This window comes from Miniopterus schreibersii (assembly GCF_964146895.1).
Source record: "Miniopterus schreibersii genome assembly, chromosome: 21".
Lineage (NCBI taxonomy): Eukaryota > Metazoa > Chordata > Mammalia > Chiroptera > Miniopteridae > Miniopterus > Miniopterus schreibersii.
Genome location: NC_138123.1, coordinates 8,388,274 through 8,406,475, shown reverse-complemented (window position 1 = coordinate 8,406,475; position 18,202 = coordinate 8,388,274). Strand labels below are relative to the sequence as shown.

Genomic DNA, 18,202 nt, shown 5'->3' with positions numbered 1-18,202 from the left:
TGTTTCTTCGACTTTCTCTAATAGAATTAAACATTCTTAAATATTTACACATCACGCCCTCCCTCCAAGTAAAAGTCATTTTCTTTTGAATTCTCAACTTGCCTGTGGTCTGTCCCATTTTTCTCTGTAGCGAAGGTTTTTTGGGGAGAAAGGATAGAACGGGGTTTTTAGCCGTTTCCTATGAGAGTGTAAACTTTTAAGGGCCGGTCGCATCTCATCTGTCTCCCTCTCCCCCCTCGATCTGGTAAGTTTATCTTATTCATAGGGACAGTTGTGGCTGATTACGTTACTATCAGGTCCGCTCAGCCTCTACCTCTGAGGTCAGAGTTTAGGCTCCATGTGGAGATTTATTTACTGTGTTTCCTGTCCTCATACTAATCCTTTAATGCTGGCCAAATACGCGCTTTTGATTACAAAGAGCACTGGGTGAAAAACAAAGAATTAGCACCTATATTGTGTAAATAGTTCAAAACTAGTGTTCTCCTGGATGTGGGGCAGGGGCATCGTGTTCCCATTCGAAGGGCAACCTGCTGTCATTGTTTCTCCAGATAAGGGAGGGTGGACAGGGAAGGGTGGCCAAAGAGAATGTGTGAGTTTGCCTGTAGCCACACTTTTTAAGTCGATAACAAGTGTTGCAGCTCCCGTGACAATGAACTAGAAAGCGATACTTGTTTTAGACTTGCAGCAGTAAAAGACAAATAACAGAATCATCAAATGTTAAAAAGTTGGGAGGAATCCTAGGGGGAACTTAGATCCTGGGGAAGTGAGATAATAACCGAACCCAAGCTTTGTGATTTAAAATGCTATGCTCTCATTTTTTAAATAAAACGCTGGTATACATTTGAGAACAGTTACAACATAGATCGGGGTTTTAAGAATTCATTTTCCTTACATGACATAAACCAGAAGCAGGGACGTTACAGGCTGCATTCAGTTGTCCACGTAAAGCAGGGAGTGAGAAGAGTGGCAGGGCTGTGTGTGATCAGGAGCAGGGGGACAGATGGAAAATGGCAGTGAGGCCCACAAGAAATCTCAATTTCAGCATTCCTGTTGATGAAGAGGCGACATTTAAATAGGTCAATATCGGTTCACTGTGCAGTCAGTATTTAAATTTGTTAAGCTATTTTACATTATTTGAGCTCATAGTAAGTATCTGAAATACGGTGTGTATTTTACAAACATAGCACATCCCAATTTGGATTCATACTTCATTGGAAATGCTTGACCTGTATTTAGATTTCCTAAAGTTTATAGGTGAAAAAAGCAGAGTTAGATACCCAGTTTGTTCCAAATATACATGTTTTTCTTTGAGTTGATATCTGTTTTTAAAGTTAAATTAATTAAAGTTTAATAAAAGTAAAAATTCAGCTCTTCAGTCTTACTGTTTATATTTCAAGTACTCAGTAGCCATACGTGGTTAAGTGGCTACTAACCATAATGGGTAGCATAGGTGTAGAATATCAAGTCAGTGCCATGCAGTGATTGCTGAAAAACGGTTGATAATTTAGCTAAATTTTAATATGAGAGGAATGATATAAACTAGCTGTAACTGTTATATTGAAATTATGTGGGCAGCATTTTAAGCAAAGTTTATGTCTGAATTTCTTACCATATACACCATTTTCAGAAAACAAATTGGAGATAATTGCAACTGGTCCTCAGATGGAAGTCCTCAGGTTGAGATAGTATTAATATGTTAATATTGCTGTGGTCAGTGTGGGGTATGCAATCAGCATAGTAGATTTTGATCAGCATTTTTTTAAAATATGAAGCAGTATTGAGTAGTATGGAGAGTATGTCAGAGTGCTTCTGTGTGTTAGGTTTCAAGATCCCTTCATTTCAGTTATACACAAGTGTTTTGTGTGTACAGGAGCTCATGAAAACATGAATTTCTTATTGGTGGTTGCAAAATTTTTGAGAATCATTCTTCTGAGGCATACTTTTGATTGCTGGTATTCTGAATATTGCATATTCGTGCATATGGTATATATGTCTAAACAAAATGTTAATCACAAAACTTTTTAGCAATAAGATATGAGTGGTATCGAACATGTCCAGTTAGTAAGGTAGGGAAATGTAAAGTGGTAATTGCCATAGTAGTAAAGACAATATTAATAAATATAAACCCAATAACAAATAGGTGTAGTGACTTTCTTCCTCAATTCTGAGTTGACTATGAGTAGCCAAATTTGAATTTAGGGTTAATAGAATACCTGATTGATTTGGTAACTGTCTTCCTCTAAATTTCGGTTTAATTAGAAATTATCAAACTCATACTTGGGGCTACATCTTAGTTCTTAAAAATCTTTGTTTCTTTCAAAAGTAAAAATACAGTATTTAGGCCTAATTGGTATGAATTACAGAAAAATGGGATGCATAATCTCCTTAAAGCATTTAAATAAAGTAATCGAATACTATTGTATATTTAGCTATTCCTATATTTTAAAATTTTTGTAACACCTGATGTTTATACTTAATGTGTACAGATATACGTTAAGATGTCTCAGAAAGGAAGTCAAATCAACCTGGGATTGAGATTATATTTTTGATAAAATGTAGATTCCGTTTCATTAGTCTGTTACTCTGTGTTGTTTATTTAAAGCTTCTTTGAAGTTTTGTGGTTTTCGAGTTTTTGTAAGCCTCGCTTCAGTGTGTTTGCCAGGCATTCTTCAGCTGTACGGAGTCAACATGTCTAATAACTTTTATTCAGCGGACATATTTGGAATGCTATTTTGCCACAAGAGGCTGGAAACTTGAGCATCACTCACTGCCATGCTTTTAAAAGGCAAAATATGCCGGAATCGGCGCCGTGGTGCTGTTTCTTTTGTGAGAATTGGTTAGAGACATGGGGACTCGCACAGAGTAGACAACAGTAAATAGCCTTGGAGGCCAGGCCAGCTGCTCCCAGCTCCAGGCCCCGCACGACGTTAGCAACACTTTTAAAGACTCCGTGTCAGCTGGGCCTCTGCTCCTGGAGATTTTCCCCTGCCCGAGTGCGTTCTTTTTTTTTTAAACATATCTTTATTGACTTCAGAGAGAGGAAAGGAGAGGGAGAGAGAGAAACATCAATGATGAGAGAGTCATTGATCGAGCCCGCAACCCGGGCCTGTGCCCTGACCGGGAATCGAACCCCGATCGCCTGGATCCTAGGTCGATGCTCATCCGCTGAGCCACGCCCGGCCGGGCCCGAGTGCGTTCTTACGGTGAGTTACAGGCGCACTGGGACATCCACCTTTTGACTTTATCATTATTTTTCATACTATTGCATGCGTTTTTTAAAAGGCTGATAAAAATAGTGTTGGTCTAGCATTGAGGGAGAGGAAGAGAGGAGACAGAAGAGACAAAAATAATATCTGTGACTGTTTCCAAAAGCAGTAGGACTATACCGAGCAGCAGTCCCATTCAGGAAGTTATCGCATTGCTTAAATTAAAATATTCCCATTGAAGCGTGTTAGGGATGCAGACAGAAGCCAAATATTGTGTAATAAAGAGGTCCCTTTACGCCTCAGAGTAGGGGTGGGGAGTGGATGGGAATCCGTGTTCCTGACTTTGCCCTTTTAAGAGAGAAACAGTAGAAAATTGGTTCCCTTATTACTTCATATATCTGTCAGTACAAGACCCAAAACTAGACATCGTAAAGAATGAAAGTTATCTGTGGCTGGGTTATGGGTGTTCAAATGGCTTACATTTGATACATATGCAAAAACATCCAATGTAGGGCAGTATTTGGTGGAACAGACTGCTCGAGAGGAGTATACTCTTATATGGGTCTTTTGGAACGGAGAGGTCAGGGTGAGCAAATTGGAGTGACTTTTGAGCCAGGACTTGAAGAACTGGAAGGTCTCTTGTGAAAATAATTATAAGACATTAACACCTTGGAAAGACCTTAAGAGTCAGTATTAAAAAGTAGTTTACAAAGTTACCTTTTGAGAATTAAGCTAATTATGTCATTAAAAAATAATAGGCAGAATGTCTTCAGGCCCAAAGGAGCGAACACCTACTTTACTGGTAATAGCCACTTAAATGGTATATTAGTATATATATTTTAAATAGTTTTCAACAGGAGAAGGTAGGCTATGTAAGAAATGGTGTGTTGTATGGATCCAGCACTTTCCAGGGAAAGAGGAAATTTCCAGGAACTTCAATTTCTTGGTCATTAGAAATGTGTCTTCTGCTGTAGGGTGGAGATTCTTCATTGGGGTGTATCTCAGCCGGAGTGAAATATTCTTTCAGTTACTTTCTCCCCATTGTCCATCGGGCATAGTGTTCAAGAATATGGCCTCAGGATCATCACTCATTCAAATTCCATTTCTAAACTTGCCAGCTGAATCACTCTTGACGAGATAGGATACTTGGTCTCTCCATTAGTACAATGGAGCTAAAATTATCTATCTGCTAAGTAATTATGAAAATTGAATAAAAGTATTGGTCTGAAGAGTTTTACTCAGGGCCTAGTACATGACACTCAACAGAGCTGCGGATGTGCTGTGTAATTTTATACTCACCAAGGACCCTTAATCACTGATTTCTGGATATCTGAATCATCTGAAACGGTGTGCAGAACAGGCGCTTACGCATTCCAGGAGCTAAATCTGATATCCCCATCATAAATGGATACTTCCGAGCATTCTCAGATGCTGCTGGTTAACCTTAGTCTGTCATCAAGAACCCAGTTATTCCTGGGAGGTTTGGAAAAGTGCTGTTTCTGAACCCACAAAGGGCTACGGATCTGCTTGAGTAAACCTACCAGTGTTTAATGCTGACCTGGAAATTTTTTGGAAGTAATAGTGGCTGACTTCCATTGAGCATTTACTGTGGGCCGAGCACTCTGCCAAGTGCTTTACCAGCCGTGTTGTCTAAGCCTCAAAAATGATACTACTGGGCAGGTATTAAAATTCTCCTCTTTTACAAATGAGAAAACTGAAGCTTGGAGATTGTAGGTCACTTCCCGAGGTCACACACAGTTGTTCAATGGCAGAGCCAGAATCTGAGCCTCGGCCTGCCTCTGCTCCCAGCCATTACGCTGCCCTGCGCGAGATTCACATCAGGAAGACCTGGTTTCAGATCCAGTTCCACTTCTTTCCAGGAACATGATCTCAAACAAGTCGTTTTGCCTCTCTCAGCCTCAGAGCCTTCATCTAAAACACAGAATGCATATGTCCCATGTAGCCTTGTTCGGAGGATTAGAAATAAGGCACATAAAGTACCTGGCACACTTTCTAATGCATGGCAGTGACTCAGCAAGACTTGATTGTTACGGTTTGGGGCTCTCTAGGCTACTTTCTACTTCCCGCCGTCCCCCTTGGCACGTGACCCTATGGGTCTCTTTCAGGTCACAGTAAAACCTTTATACTTTTCAACTGCAAATACATGTAGAATATGGCTCGATTATTTAAATTAGAAAATAACAGGCTGTTATCAGCTTTAAGGACTGATGTTTATCCTACATAGCCATATAAACTTCACTACGTTTATTGTGGGAAAATATATATAACATAAAATATGCCATTTCACGCATTTTGCAGTCGACAGTTCAGTGGCATTCATTATACTCCTATTGTCACGCAGCCGTGGCCACTATCTGTTTGCAGATCTTTTCCGTCACCCTAAGCAGAAAGCAGCAACTTCCATTTCCTCAGCCCCTGGTAACTTCTCATTCATCTTGTCTCTGAATGTGCCCCGTCCAGATATTTCATGTACGTGGAATCATACAGTGGTTTTCATTTTGTGTCTTGCAATATAAAAAGTAAAATGATTTAACTGGACTAGGATAACTTAGTGTAGACCTAAGAGAAATTCTAAATAGAGTGTAATTTTTAATGAAAAAAATAGTTATTATTTTTATGAGGTCTTCAACATCACTATCATGAGGGAAGTCAAATTCAAATACTTTTAAAGTGTATGTGGCTTTTTATATTGATGCCTATCAGTAGAGATATGTAGTATATATATTTTTAAGGAAGATGATACCAGCCAGATTTAGATATTTTTGTGTTTGCCAAGCAGTACTTTTCTGTCTGAATTAAAATAAAGTATTCCAGTTGCAAAACATGTTGAAAGCATATGATACAATCAGTACAGAGTTGATGATATATTTTATACTTCCTTTTCATGTTTATTAATTAGATGAATTTTTAAAGTTCTATTAGTGTTTTCTCCAGAACTGCTGGATTATTATATTTGATTCAAACCCAAAAGAATGGTTGGCAAGCATAAAAATAAACCTAAATCTGGCTGGCATCTTTTCCCTTAAAATATAATATACTTTTTGATAAGAGGGAATTAAACGTGACTGATAAAGAGCTTGTGATCTGTTTTGTAGATCTGTAAAATGTTAGCAGGATCCTTGGAACAGATTTAGATTTTTTCAAGTTTAAACTAGATAGGCTAGAGTTAATCATGCCCCTCTGTCTCTTTCTCTCTCTCTCTCTCTCTTTTTAATTGTATAAGAGGAATTTGCTAACAATTCTAAGGCACTTTTCCAGGGCTTATTTTCAAGAAGTAAAAGATGTAATGAGAATATAGTATAAATATATGCTACCTGAATTTTCCCCCACATGCCTCTTTCAATTTATTTTGAACTATATTTCAATGTTTTCGTTTGCAAGTTTTGCCGGTGTTTGGCCAGACAAGAACTTAAACAGCTAACTTTCACTTGTCTGGTTAGGTGCCTGATAATACGAGTGACTGATTTTAGCAGATAACCTCATTTAACCAGTAATGTCTTTCATTGAGGCAGTGATCCCAACACGATGGACCTTAGAGTCACCTAGAGAACTTAAAAATACATAATCTCCGGGCTCAATCCACAGGGATTCTGATTTAATAGATTCAGGACAGACTCGGACAAGCTCCACAGGTAATAAACGTGCAACCCTGGTGGGTGAGATGGGTGCGGGGGTGGGAAAGAGGTAGCAGGAGTGAGCTCCAGTCGTTCCCTGCTCTTCCCTGCTTACGGTCAATCGGCCCAAGAGAAGAGGAACATGAAAGCTCACTGAGAGTCCAGAATTTAGAAAATAAAGTAGCTTTTCTCCTTTTGTCATTGTAGACATGGAAGGACTTTAATGAAACTTAAATGATTCAACAAAAGATGCTCTAATGGATGACAGTGAACCGCCTGCATGTAATCTTCAGATAGAACCACAAGATGGGTGTCATCCTGGTGACAGTGTGGAAAGCGTAGTGTCTCGCTTGCCTTGTGCATCCGACGAAAATGAAAATCAACTCGACGGGGATGGGCGTGATCGTCTGACCAGCAGCGACAGTGCCATGGGCAAGCCCGGGGTGTCCGAGCAGGACAGTCTCAACAACAATGAAAGCTGCACCCCGAGCTGTGAGGTGGCGGCAAGTGAGAGCTCGGAAAACACTGCTTGTGAAGGCCCCAGCGATGGGCAGGACTTCTCAGGAAAGGACCAAAGAATACCTGGGGGGAAAAGTTCAAGAACCAAAAAAGGCGCTGCCAAGAAGATACCACCAGGTATTTTTTTTTAATTACTATTAGTCCTTGAAAATAAATCTTCCAGTCCCATGCTGTGTATCTGGTCCTGCAACGTGCTTTTCTTCTGATACATTCCAGAGCTAGTTCTTCAGCTGCACATGCAAATCCATTTTCTACCATTTTCAGCCTTAAAAATTTCCTTCTGGCATCACTGTGGCTTTGATCTCTAACCTGTGAGTTTATGTGCTTGTACAGTCTTACTCAGCCTCTCTATAGAATCTCTCCATCTCACTCAGTAGGTAAATAGTATACATTGACACGTAGTGTTGAACAAGGCATCGGCTTTAATTATAATCACTTTAGTTACATGCAATTCAGAATATATTTTATTGGGTGTGTGGTTTGGCAATTAAAGTTCGGAGCTATGGACTGTTTTGCCTGAATGACAGGGCAGCCTTGGAAAAAGGCAGCCTCTGGTTGTTTTTGATTAGAAACGTGGGACTAGAGAGTTCTGGTGCATCCTACACTGAGACCCCTTAGTACAGCATCGCTTTACCCAGGCCAGTGCACTGTCTCCTCTCATTGGCTCTCTTCTGCTTCTCTGGCTCATTAAAGATATATAGTCCATCTGTCCATGATCTTGTTTTTTATTTGTATTTTTTATTTGGAGTAAAAGTTGAAACTTTCCAGTTTCTACAAATCCATCTTTATTCATTCTATAAGGTAACTTGATAACTTTTTAATGTAACTCATAATTTCAGTCTTCAGTTAGTTGGTCCCTTTGTCTTTGCTTTTCCTTAGTAAACTCAAAGCAAATTAAAATAATTTTGACAAGAGATATGAGAGCATTTTCTTAAAAGACCTAAATTAGCAGATGATATAGACAGTACTATTTGTATATATATTGATTTAGTCTGTATAATTCAAGGGCAACTTGACTGTGCCTCTCTAATCTGATCTTGTGATGTTTTTGAGAACTGAGACTTGGTTGCATTACCACACACAGAAACTCCATACCAATTAGCAGTCGCTCTCCTTTCCCCCTTAGACATCCCAGCTCTCCTAATCCACTTCCTTTCTCTGTAGACTTGCCTGCTCCGGACATTTCATATAAATGGAATCATACAATGTATGGCCTTTTACGACTGGCTTCTTTCACTTAGCGTAATGTTTTCAAGAGCCACCCATGTTGTAGCATGTTCAGTACTTTATTCCTTCAGTGGTCAAATAATACTCCATTGCATGGATATGTCACATTTCATTTACCTAGTTCAGCTGCTGGGTATTTGGGCGGTTTCTACTTTTTGGCTACATGTATTATAAATAATGCTCCTGTGAACATCTGTGTACAAGTTTTTGTGTGGACACATGTTTTCATCTTGGGGGGTTGTATATGCACAGGAGTAGAATTCCTGGATCATAAAGTAACTTTAACTTTTTAAGGACCTGTCGAACTATTTTCTAAAGTGGCTACACCATTTTACACTCCTGCCAGCAATATATGAGGGTTATAATTTTCCACATTTCTCCAGTACTTGGTAACATCTGTCTCTTTTGATTATAGCTACAGTTGTTTTTTTACTTAAATGTAATTTGCATGACATAAAATTCAACTTTATAAAGTGTACAACTTAGTGGCTTTAGTATATTCACAAAGTTGTACAACCATCTAATTCTAGAACATTTTATCACCCAAAAAAGGAACCCAGGCACTCCCCATTTTCCCCACCACCCATCCCCTGGCAACAGCTAGGGCATGAATTTTGAATGGTTATAAGATACAAGTTTATATTAAGTTCCTGATGGTTGCCATAACGACTTACTTCAGTTATTTATTCAGTCACCATAGTATCTAAACATTTGACAAAAACAGTTCGGCAAACAGCAGGAAGCCAGAGATAGGCAGCAGATGCAAATTGAGAAAGGAAGACCCTTCCAGACAGACTTTGACACTGTTCAGTGCCCAGACTTGTTCTCAGTGCGGCCACTGGGAGGTGACAAAGAGGGCCTGAAAGCCAGGAAAACAAACCTTGGAAATGGATCATTGTCCTGAAGTCAGGCTGTGTAATGAGAAGAACCAAGACTTCGGATTTGAACATTGGCTCTACCTGTTCCTATGTGACTCTAGAAAAGCAGTAGCTTATTTCCCTGAGCCTCTTTCCTTATGTGTGGGAGGGCTCATCCTACATGTCTTGCAGAATTGTCCTTAAAATGAGCACTCCTGAGTGTGAAGCACTCTGTAAAGTACCCAGCATAAAGTAGATGCTTCTCAGTGGTAGTTGTCTTTTCGTGTGTCACCAGATGAGTTTTAAGTAGCATGACTAGGCGCAGCATTCAGCAAACTTAAGAAATTTGTTTAATTTGACTAAATTCATCTTAACGTCTTTTGTCAGTATCTTTCCCCCGGGGTCTTTGTTAATACTCTCTTTTTCAATTCACCTATCCCTGCCCCTCTCTCCCCTAATTGTATTCTATTCCTAAAAACATATTTTCAGTGCCATCCTAGTCATACCTGCTGGCATGTTAACTGATACTGAAGTAATAACTGGTAATGCTGTGAAGTATGAATCCTCAAGGCATATTTGCATTTTACAGATCTGGCTTCAACCACAGTTTATAGCTGGCCATAAATATATGCCTTTATATTTGTTAGAGAAACAATATTTATATTTTCAGGCTTATAAGAAGATCATATAATTTATATAAGGTCACATAAAGTTTGAGAATTTTATTTATCCTGGAGAACCAAGGAATATTTTTCATCTGATAGCTGATGAGTTCAGTATGCTTGGAATGAACTGAAAAATATGGTAAAATTTAGCCATTTTGATATTAGCAAAGCTGTTAGCGTACATCTAGTGGAAAAACAATGTATTTTAATTGCATTTGAAACTTTGATACTTGAGTTTTCTGTAGACCTTGATAAGAAATTGAAAAATTAGCAGAATTAATTGCATGCTTAGGGAAATCCCTTGCATATTTTTAAAATTTGATAAAACATGTTAAAGTGTAAAATGTCTAATCAAACTTCTAAGAGGAAACTTAGGGAATCCAAACATTGGTGCTAGTTGGCATATTATACAAAATGTAGAGTCTAAATTCCAGCAATATTAATATATACTAATTGTGCCTTCAATATGAAATGAAAAGAGCCTGGAGCATACTCTAGAAAGGGGTGGAACATGAGGGAATAGCTCTAAGTACCATGATTTTTTTTTAAAAAAAAGCGCAACTGCCCTAAATATGAAGTATAGGATACTCAAACAAGTGCGTATCCTAAGTGAGCCTTTCACATGAGAGGAGATAATAAATAATGGTCTTTGAGTTCAGGACCATGTGGCTGGAGGCAGAGCCCTTAACTACGAAGTTAGGCTTATAGATGGGTGCACTGTGTCTGTTACTTAACTAGGTTTTTAGCCATTAGTTTATGAGGAACCAGGTTGAGAGCAGTCAGGTCACTTTCCTTAGGTCACAGGGCAGGGTGACTGCAGCCGGTGCTCCTCACCACAGACCTGCTCTGCTGCCCCTGAGGGCCAACCTGAGGACACCGGAGGACAACGTGCCGCAGGTGCCACGTGGGGCAAATGGTAGTTACGCCCTCATTATGTAAGATACCCTTCGACCCCAGGTGAGGTCACAAGGAGATTGGCTCGTTTTCAGATTGATCTCACTCATATCAGTAGTTTCTTTTTTACCACTTAAATATATTTGGCGAAGGATTGAAGATATTTAAATGGTGAGCCCCTTCCTCTGTGTTTTCATGATACTAAGTAGAACCTTAGAGAAATGAAATGGGGGAGGAACAAAGGAGTAAACCACAGACGGGCTAGCATAGGAACTACATAAACCATGTATTAACATTTATTTCTGGTCCGTCTCCCAAAATTATGGCCAAGATATTCATCAGCATAGACGAGTAAGATGGTTTGAGGAGCCCAGCTGGGCGAGGCTCAGTGGTTGAGCATCAACCTAGGATCCAGGAGATCAGGGTTCGGTTCCCAGTCAGGGCACATGCCCGGGTTGTGGGCTCGATCCGCAGTCGGGGACGTGCAGGAGGCAGCCGATCAGTGACTCTCTCATCATTGATGTTTCTATCTCTCTCTCTCCCTCTCCTTTCCTCTCTCTGAAATCAATAAAGATGCATTTTTTTTTAAAGTTGGTTTGAGGAATTCAAGGATGTAGCGGTTCAAGGAATCATAACATGAAATCACAAACATGAAGGCATTTTGTTCTATTTTTTTATTGCAGTAATATAGATATATAAATTTGCCAGTTTTAAGTATATAGTTCAGTGGTGTTAATTACATGTTGTGTAACCATCACCACTATTTCCAAAATAAGTTTATCACCCCAAGCAGAGAGAGACTCTGTAAGCATTAAGCAATAACTCCCAATCTTCCTTCACTAGCCCCCAGTAACCCCTGTTCTACTTTCTGTCTATATAAATTTGCCTCTTCTAGATATTTCATCTAAGTGGAATCATAGGATATTTGTCCTTTTGCGTCTGGCTTTTTTCACTTAACATAGTGTCTTCAAGGACCATCTGTATTGCAGCGTGTATTCCATTGCATGTATATGCCACCTTCTGTATATCCATTCATCTGTTGATGGCTGTTTGGGTCATTTCCACCTTTTGGCTAAATGTGAATAGTGCTGCTGTGAACATTGGCATCGATGTATCTGTTTGACTGTTTGCAGACCTAGAAGCATACCTATTTTGTGTATATACATAGAAATGGAATTGCCGGGTCAATGTGGTAATTCAACACGAGCTGGAAGAGGAGGGGAATGGAGTTAGTGCTTCGTGGGTATAGAGTTTCTGTTTGGTGAAGGTTGAATTTATGATGATTAAATTTTTTAAATTTTGTGCATCATTTCAGGAGCTGTGAGCCAAGCCTTTCATTTATTGATGATTTTTTCTTTTCAGAAGTTTGTATTACTTAACTTCTTTTTATTAGGAAAAATGTTTCTGTGCCATTAGCTCTGGCATCTGAATTGCTGCTGCTCTTCTGGGATCCAGAAGTGGTTCTAAAGTTATCAGGCCAGAGTTGACAGAGGAAAACTTAACTCTTTAGCCAGCAGTTTCATATGATGAGCACATTTATCTTCCTGTTCAGTTGTGTTTCATTTGGGGCAAGCTAGGACTTCAAATTACAGCTAATCTATATTTTCTTTGGGACAGTCAAGTTTTTCGTCAGGTTTCAACCTGCATAAACCTGCATACTTTTACTTAGATCTATTTTTATTAATACTTTTCATTAGAACTCTGCAAAGAATGGTTTATGTGTGTGCTTAATAGAAGCAATCAAATGACAGCACAGTCTTAATCAGAACAATAACTGTGGTTTCTGGGAGGTTTTCATATAATTAGTTTTATTTGAAAATTTATTGTTAACAGGCATAATTGTTTTAAGGTGTTCCATCATGATGGAAACTTGTCCTAACACAGGCATTCTCTTTACTACTTAAAGGACTTCCTTCAGAAGATTCAACACCTTTACTGCAGGAAAATGTCCTCGGTGCAGCCACTCGCGCCGTGGGTGATGGAGAGGCCGCTGAAGTAAATGCTAATGATCCACCAGAAGCCCCGAAGCTGGCTTTGCAGTCTCTGTTCTCACTTATACGAGGGGAGGTTGAGCAGATGGACTCAAGAGCACTTCCCCTTTGCCTCCATCAGGTACTTCATTAAACCCTCTGCTTTCAGCCTTACTAAAATCCCAGGGCCATGTTAGTAATAACCTAAAATCCAGTCCTTGTCATTGACTCTACCCCACACGTCATTGGTGAGCCCAGAAGAAGGTGACCCTAGGTAAGTAGATGGTGGGAAATTTGAATATTACTGACTAGTGGCCACTCAGTGGCCTTGGATAATCAATCTGTATTTCAAATAATTGCTAACTTCTTTTGTTTCGTGAATAAGCTGTTTGCAAATTAGAATCAGTGTAGCAAGCACTTAGTAAGCACCAACTAGGTGCCAAAATAATGCCAGACACTGGGGAAACAAAGATTACCTAACAGGTATGTCCTTAGGAGAGCCACAGTGGAGTAGGAGAAAGAGCTATGTAGATACATAATTGTAGAAGTGTGAATTCAGTGTTAGAGGAGACATGTTTAAGGTTCAGCAAACACAGAATGCAGGATTAACTTTGTCCCATAGGCATTAGGGACAAAGAAGACTCCTGAGCGGGGATCTGCAGGAAGCTTAGACACTTAGTGGAAGAGCAGAGTGAGGGGTCCAGGAGGAGAGGTCAGCCTGTGCAAAGGCAGGACTGGGGTATCGTTGGAGGTTAACATGGGAGAGGGATGGGAAATGAGATTGGATAGCTGGTGACACTAAGGCCTTACCTTTAGGGACTGGGAGCGTTTAATTTTGAGAGTGCTGGAATCACATTTGAATTTTAGAAAAATAACTCCTCTGATGATCGGTAGGGTAAATTAGAAGCTGGAGAGCCTGGAGATTGGGAGGCCTTGAGGACAATGATGAGAAGCTGTCTTATAAGAGCTAACTCAGAAAAAGATAACATTTATGAGCTGTGTTTTATTTTCCCTCAGAATGGAAATAACTGATATAGGGGAATGGAAAAGGCTTTGCTTTTTATTTCATTACTTCTGTTTCATTTTAACTTTTGCAATGAGTAATTTTTAATTTTTAAAAAGTAAAACGGCCCTAGCCTGTTTTGCTCAGTGGTTCAAGTGTCAGCTTGTGGACTGAACTGTCCTGGGTTCGAGTCCAGCCAATAGCACATACTTCAGTTGCAGGCTCCATCCCTGGCCCCGGTCAGGGTGCGTGCGGGAGGCAACCAATGGCTGTGTCTCTCTCACATCAGTGTCTCTCTCTCTCTCTCTCCCTCTCTCTCCCCCTCCCTTCCACTCTCTGAAAAGCAATGGAAAAAATTTCCTCAGGCAAGGATAAAGAAAAAAGTAAAACATAAAATAACTTTTGTCCCAAGGCAGGAAAATGTGTATCCTTACAAATGTATATTGCGACTTGAAGAATGCCTTTGGGACAGTGGGCACTGCACTTTGACCCCTGAAACCTTCTAACTCTCTGTAGTTGAGAAGCACCAGCGCCAAGGCAGCTTCCTAATCCTTCAGCCTCCCTTGTGTTTGTGCAGTAGGGTGACTTTGCAAAGGGCAGTCGGTCACTCGCTGTTGCTTCAAACCACCCAGAGAGGAGAGTAGTAGCATCATCTGCCTGCAAATGGGGAAACTGAGACTCCCTCACAAAGCAAGTTTCTCACCATGCTGGGGCTGGAGTTCGTGTATTCCACTCATTGCACCTGTTTTTATAACAGCTCGGGTGAAGTTTGAATATAGGCTACTTATTAAGTAATGTTGTTGAATCACATCGAATTTCTGAAGGTTGATAATGTAATTGTGGGCTCTGTAGGAGAGTGTCCGTATCCTAGGGACATACACGTGCACGTGTTTAGGGGTGAAGTATTTAGGAGTTGCCTTGTGCAATGCCAGCAACTTGCTCAAGATTTTTCATTGGAAAAAAATACGTGAGAGAGAGAGACAGAGAGAGAAAGCAAATTTGGCAAAATGTCAATAATCGATGAATTTAGGTGAAAGGCACACGGCTGTTGATTTTAAGTGTAGTCAGACCTTTTCAAGGAGTTTATGTCACTGGGATGTTGTCACATTAAAGGTACAAAGAATGTTCTTTTCTACTGGCAGGTGATCACCCTACAGCCAAAGCAGATCTCGTAAAAACTTATGTTTTTGGCAGAAAGATGGTAACAATCATGATCAGACCTGAAGATTATTTAATTTTTAATATCTCAAAGTAAAATTCTACCCCCTTCCCCAGGAACATACCAGTTTGCCAGATCCTGTAGATTATGCTTCTTAAATATCTCAGCAGTCTCCTCTCCTGGCAGAGGAGCTTAGAGAGTATAGTGGTGCTTTAAAAGTATGGGCTTTGGCTCTACCACTGACAAGCGAAGTGGCTTTCAGTTTCTTCTGGAAAGTTGTAGAGACGTGAGATAATGCATGTAAAAGCACTTAATATAGTGCTTGGAACACAGTAAAAGTCAAATAAATATAAAGCATTAGTATATTCTCACTGTCACTAATTCAAAGATTGCTTGTTAGAAACGAAGGCTGGGATCAGCAAGGACATACTAATCTTGCAGTGACCCGAGACATCAGGGCCACAGAAGCCAGCTGATGGCGGCCCTGCTCAGCCCAAGAACGCAAAAAATCCTCGCACCTCCCACGGGAGACACAAACCAGGGAGAGATGAAGGGGCATTTTATTCGTTTCAGCAATTCCCAGCACCTCACGCTGTGCCTTTCACCTGGACTCGCCAGTTGCTGACATTTTGCCGAATTTCTGCCCTCTCCCCCCACGTATTTTCCATGGAAACGCTGTTCCCCACACCAGCCCCAGTCAGCACGTCCTGCAGATCTCCTTCAAAATATGTCGAGTCTGATCTATTCCTGCCTCCTTCCCGGCTACCGTCTCAGTACAGGACACCAGCAAATGTCACCTGGATTCTTGCAGTGAACTCCTCACTGTGGAAACTTTTCCCTCTGCCCCGCAGTCCCTGTGATCCAGGTGACAGAGCTGGACTACATGCAGTCACGTTATTTACCTCCAACCCCCACGTTCTTGCTGCTCTGCCTCCCAGATTTAGACACAAGGGACATCAAAGAAAATCACATCTTCTCTTGCCCTGCTGGACTTGACAGGGTTAGGTTTTTATAGGGGAAATACCCTGTATATTTATTTTTCAAGCTGTCCTTTCACCCAGAAATGCCTTTTGCTTTTGAGGCACTGGATTTCATGATTGTCTTCACGGTTGCTTTTATGGTACTGAAACTGCCACAGAGACCTGAAAGCCAATTGAAATTTATATTTCTGTGGTGTCAGAAAATTTGGCCCAGAATAGATATGGCCTCCATCAATACTTCTTAAATGAGAGCTATTTATAAATAACTACGTCCGTGATGAGCAAACACTAAAAGGCCAGAGGAATAGCTTTGAAGAGCCAGACATTACTCTTGATGGGCAACCTAAAACTGCCTCCTGTCACGTATAGTGGGGAAATCTGTGCCATGCCATAGATTTTTCAATGGAAGTTTGTGGATGAAATGTTGTCACTGATCTCTATTAGGTGTAACCCAGTGGTGTGTTGGGGTCTGCTAAATGGCAGCTCGTGAGACTGTATTCAGTGGCATCCATCGTGTTGTGAGCCTGAAATCGGCCGTGATGGCAGTATTGACATCACAAAAATGAGAAAATACTACAAATCAGGGCTCCCCAAAACACTCTACCGCCGATTATTAAACATATGGTTACAGTATATGGAATTCTCATTTTGTAGGAAAAATGGTTGGATATTGACAATTTGATTTGGTTCAAACTAGCACAGTGATAACAACATTACTATTGGAACAGTGAGCGGATCAAAGACAAGCAGAATCTTGAAAATCAATTGATCCTTTGTAAAGTCCTAAGAGTAAAAAAATAAGTATGGAATCAAACTTGAGGCTAAACTAAAACTTTACAGAAAGGTGACATCTGTATTTCTCATGGAAAAGTGTTATGTCTATAGAATAAATTTTAAGTTAGGCACATATTTTCCTTTAAAAGTATGCTGCTTCCACTGTGGGATTTGGAAAAGCCACTCCTTTTCACTGTTTATAAGTGTGACAAGTAGCTTATTGCTCTCTGCATTGGCAGCTGCCTGGAAAATGGAGATACTCATCTATAAGTGGCACATTGTTTTAAACGTGTAAAGTACTTATAGGAAATATTCTAAATATGAACAGTTTATGCAGATATTTCTCAAAAAAATATTTTGTGTTTTATGGTTCTGTTTATAAATAAAAGATCTCAAAGTTTTTAGAATCAGAGTTTTTAAATTTAAAGGTGTCTTCGAATGAATCTGTTAAGTCTCAGCTGGGACCAGATCCTGACATTCTGCACCCTCCATCCAGTGCCCTTTATACTCTGCAGCACCTTGAGTAGATTCCAAACATCATTGCTCAACTCTTAGCACGTGGCCCGGCCTCTTCTGTAATATCAAAACAGAACCAAAAGTCAGTGTCCCGGGAGGTAGTTTGTGAAATAGAAATGAAATGAATGGGGGGGGGGGGTTCAAGGTCTCATGTGATGTGACATGTATCAACTTTTTAGCTGACACTAGATAAAGTCCCTCCCTTACTCTGTTACATCTTTATAAGCCTCTGCGGTGTTGTCCTGTTTCTTTAGAGTTCTGACTTAGTTCAGAAGCTCTAATGAATCAGTGAAGTTTGCTTTGACTCGAAATAGAGTGGAAAGAATGAAGTTGTAGAAAAGACCAAAGAATGTCCCGTGCGCTTTGCTTGGCAGGAGGGGCTTCAGCGCTGTGTCCTGTGCCTACGGTTAGATTTCTTCTGACCTCGTAAATGCAGTTAAAGAGTTTCCTCAGCTCGATCCTTAAAGACTTTCAGAGTTTCGGCGTCTTGATTTCTCCCGAATTTGGCCTTTCACCCGGATACTCATTTAATGCCTTTTTCTTTTGTTTGTTTTTGACAGATGGCAGAGTCCTGTTTCCAGGAGGAGGACTGTATCTTTTTTCAGTCACAGGAAGAAAGTCATAGTCTTAGCTGCCCATTTCTAAAAATTGAGATTTACGTGCATGAAATGTACAGACCTGTCGTTTTCAGTGGGTTTTAACAGTCGCATGTGCCCATGTAACCACCTCAGAAAGCGAGAACCCGTGAATTCCTACCACTCCAGAAAATTCTCTAGAGCTCACTCACTAAATGAGCC

At 40.2% G+C, this 18,202-nt stretch overlaps 1 protein-coding gene across 1 annotated transcript in view; it reads left to right on the top strand.

Annotated features, from left to right (window-relative positions):
* The window catches only part of CNST (consortin, connexin sorting protein), a 50,134-nt gene that overhangs the window by 9,154 nt on the left and 22,778 nt on the right, over window positions 1-18,202 (top strand). Inside the window, exons 2-4 of the mRNA XM_081123943.1 lie at window positions 7,049-7,477; window positions 12,910-13,115; window positions 17,966-17,996. Of these exons, the coding sequence (XP_080980069.1) occupies window positions 7,099-7,477; window positions 12,910-13,115; window positions 17,966-17,996 (616 nt within the window). The 5' untranslated portion in view covers window positions 7,049-7,098. The remainder of the gene's footprint in view (window positions 1-7,048; window positions 7,478-12,909; window positions 13,116-17,965; window positions 17,997-18,202) is intronic.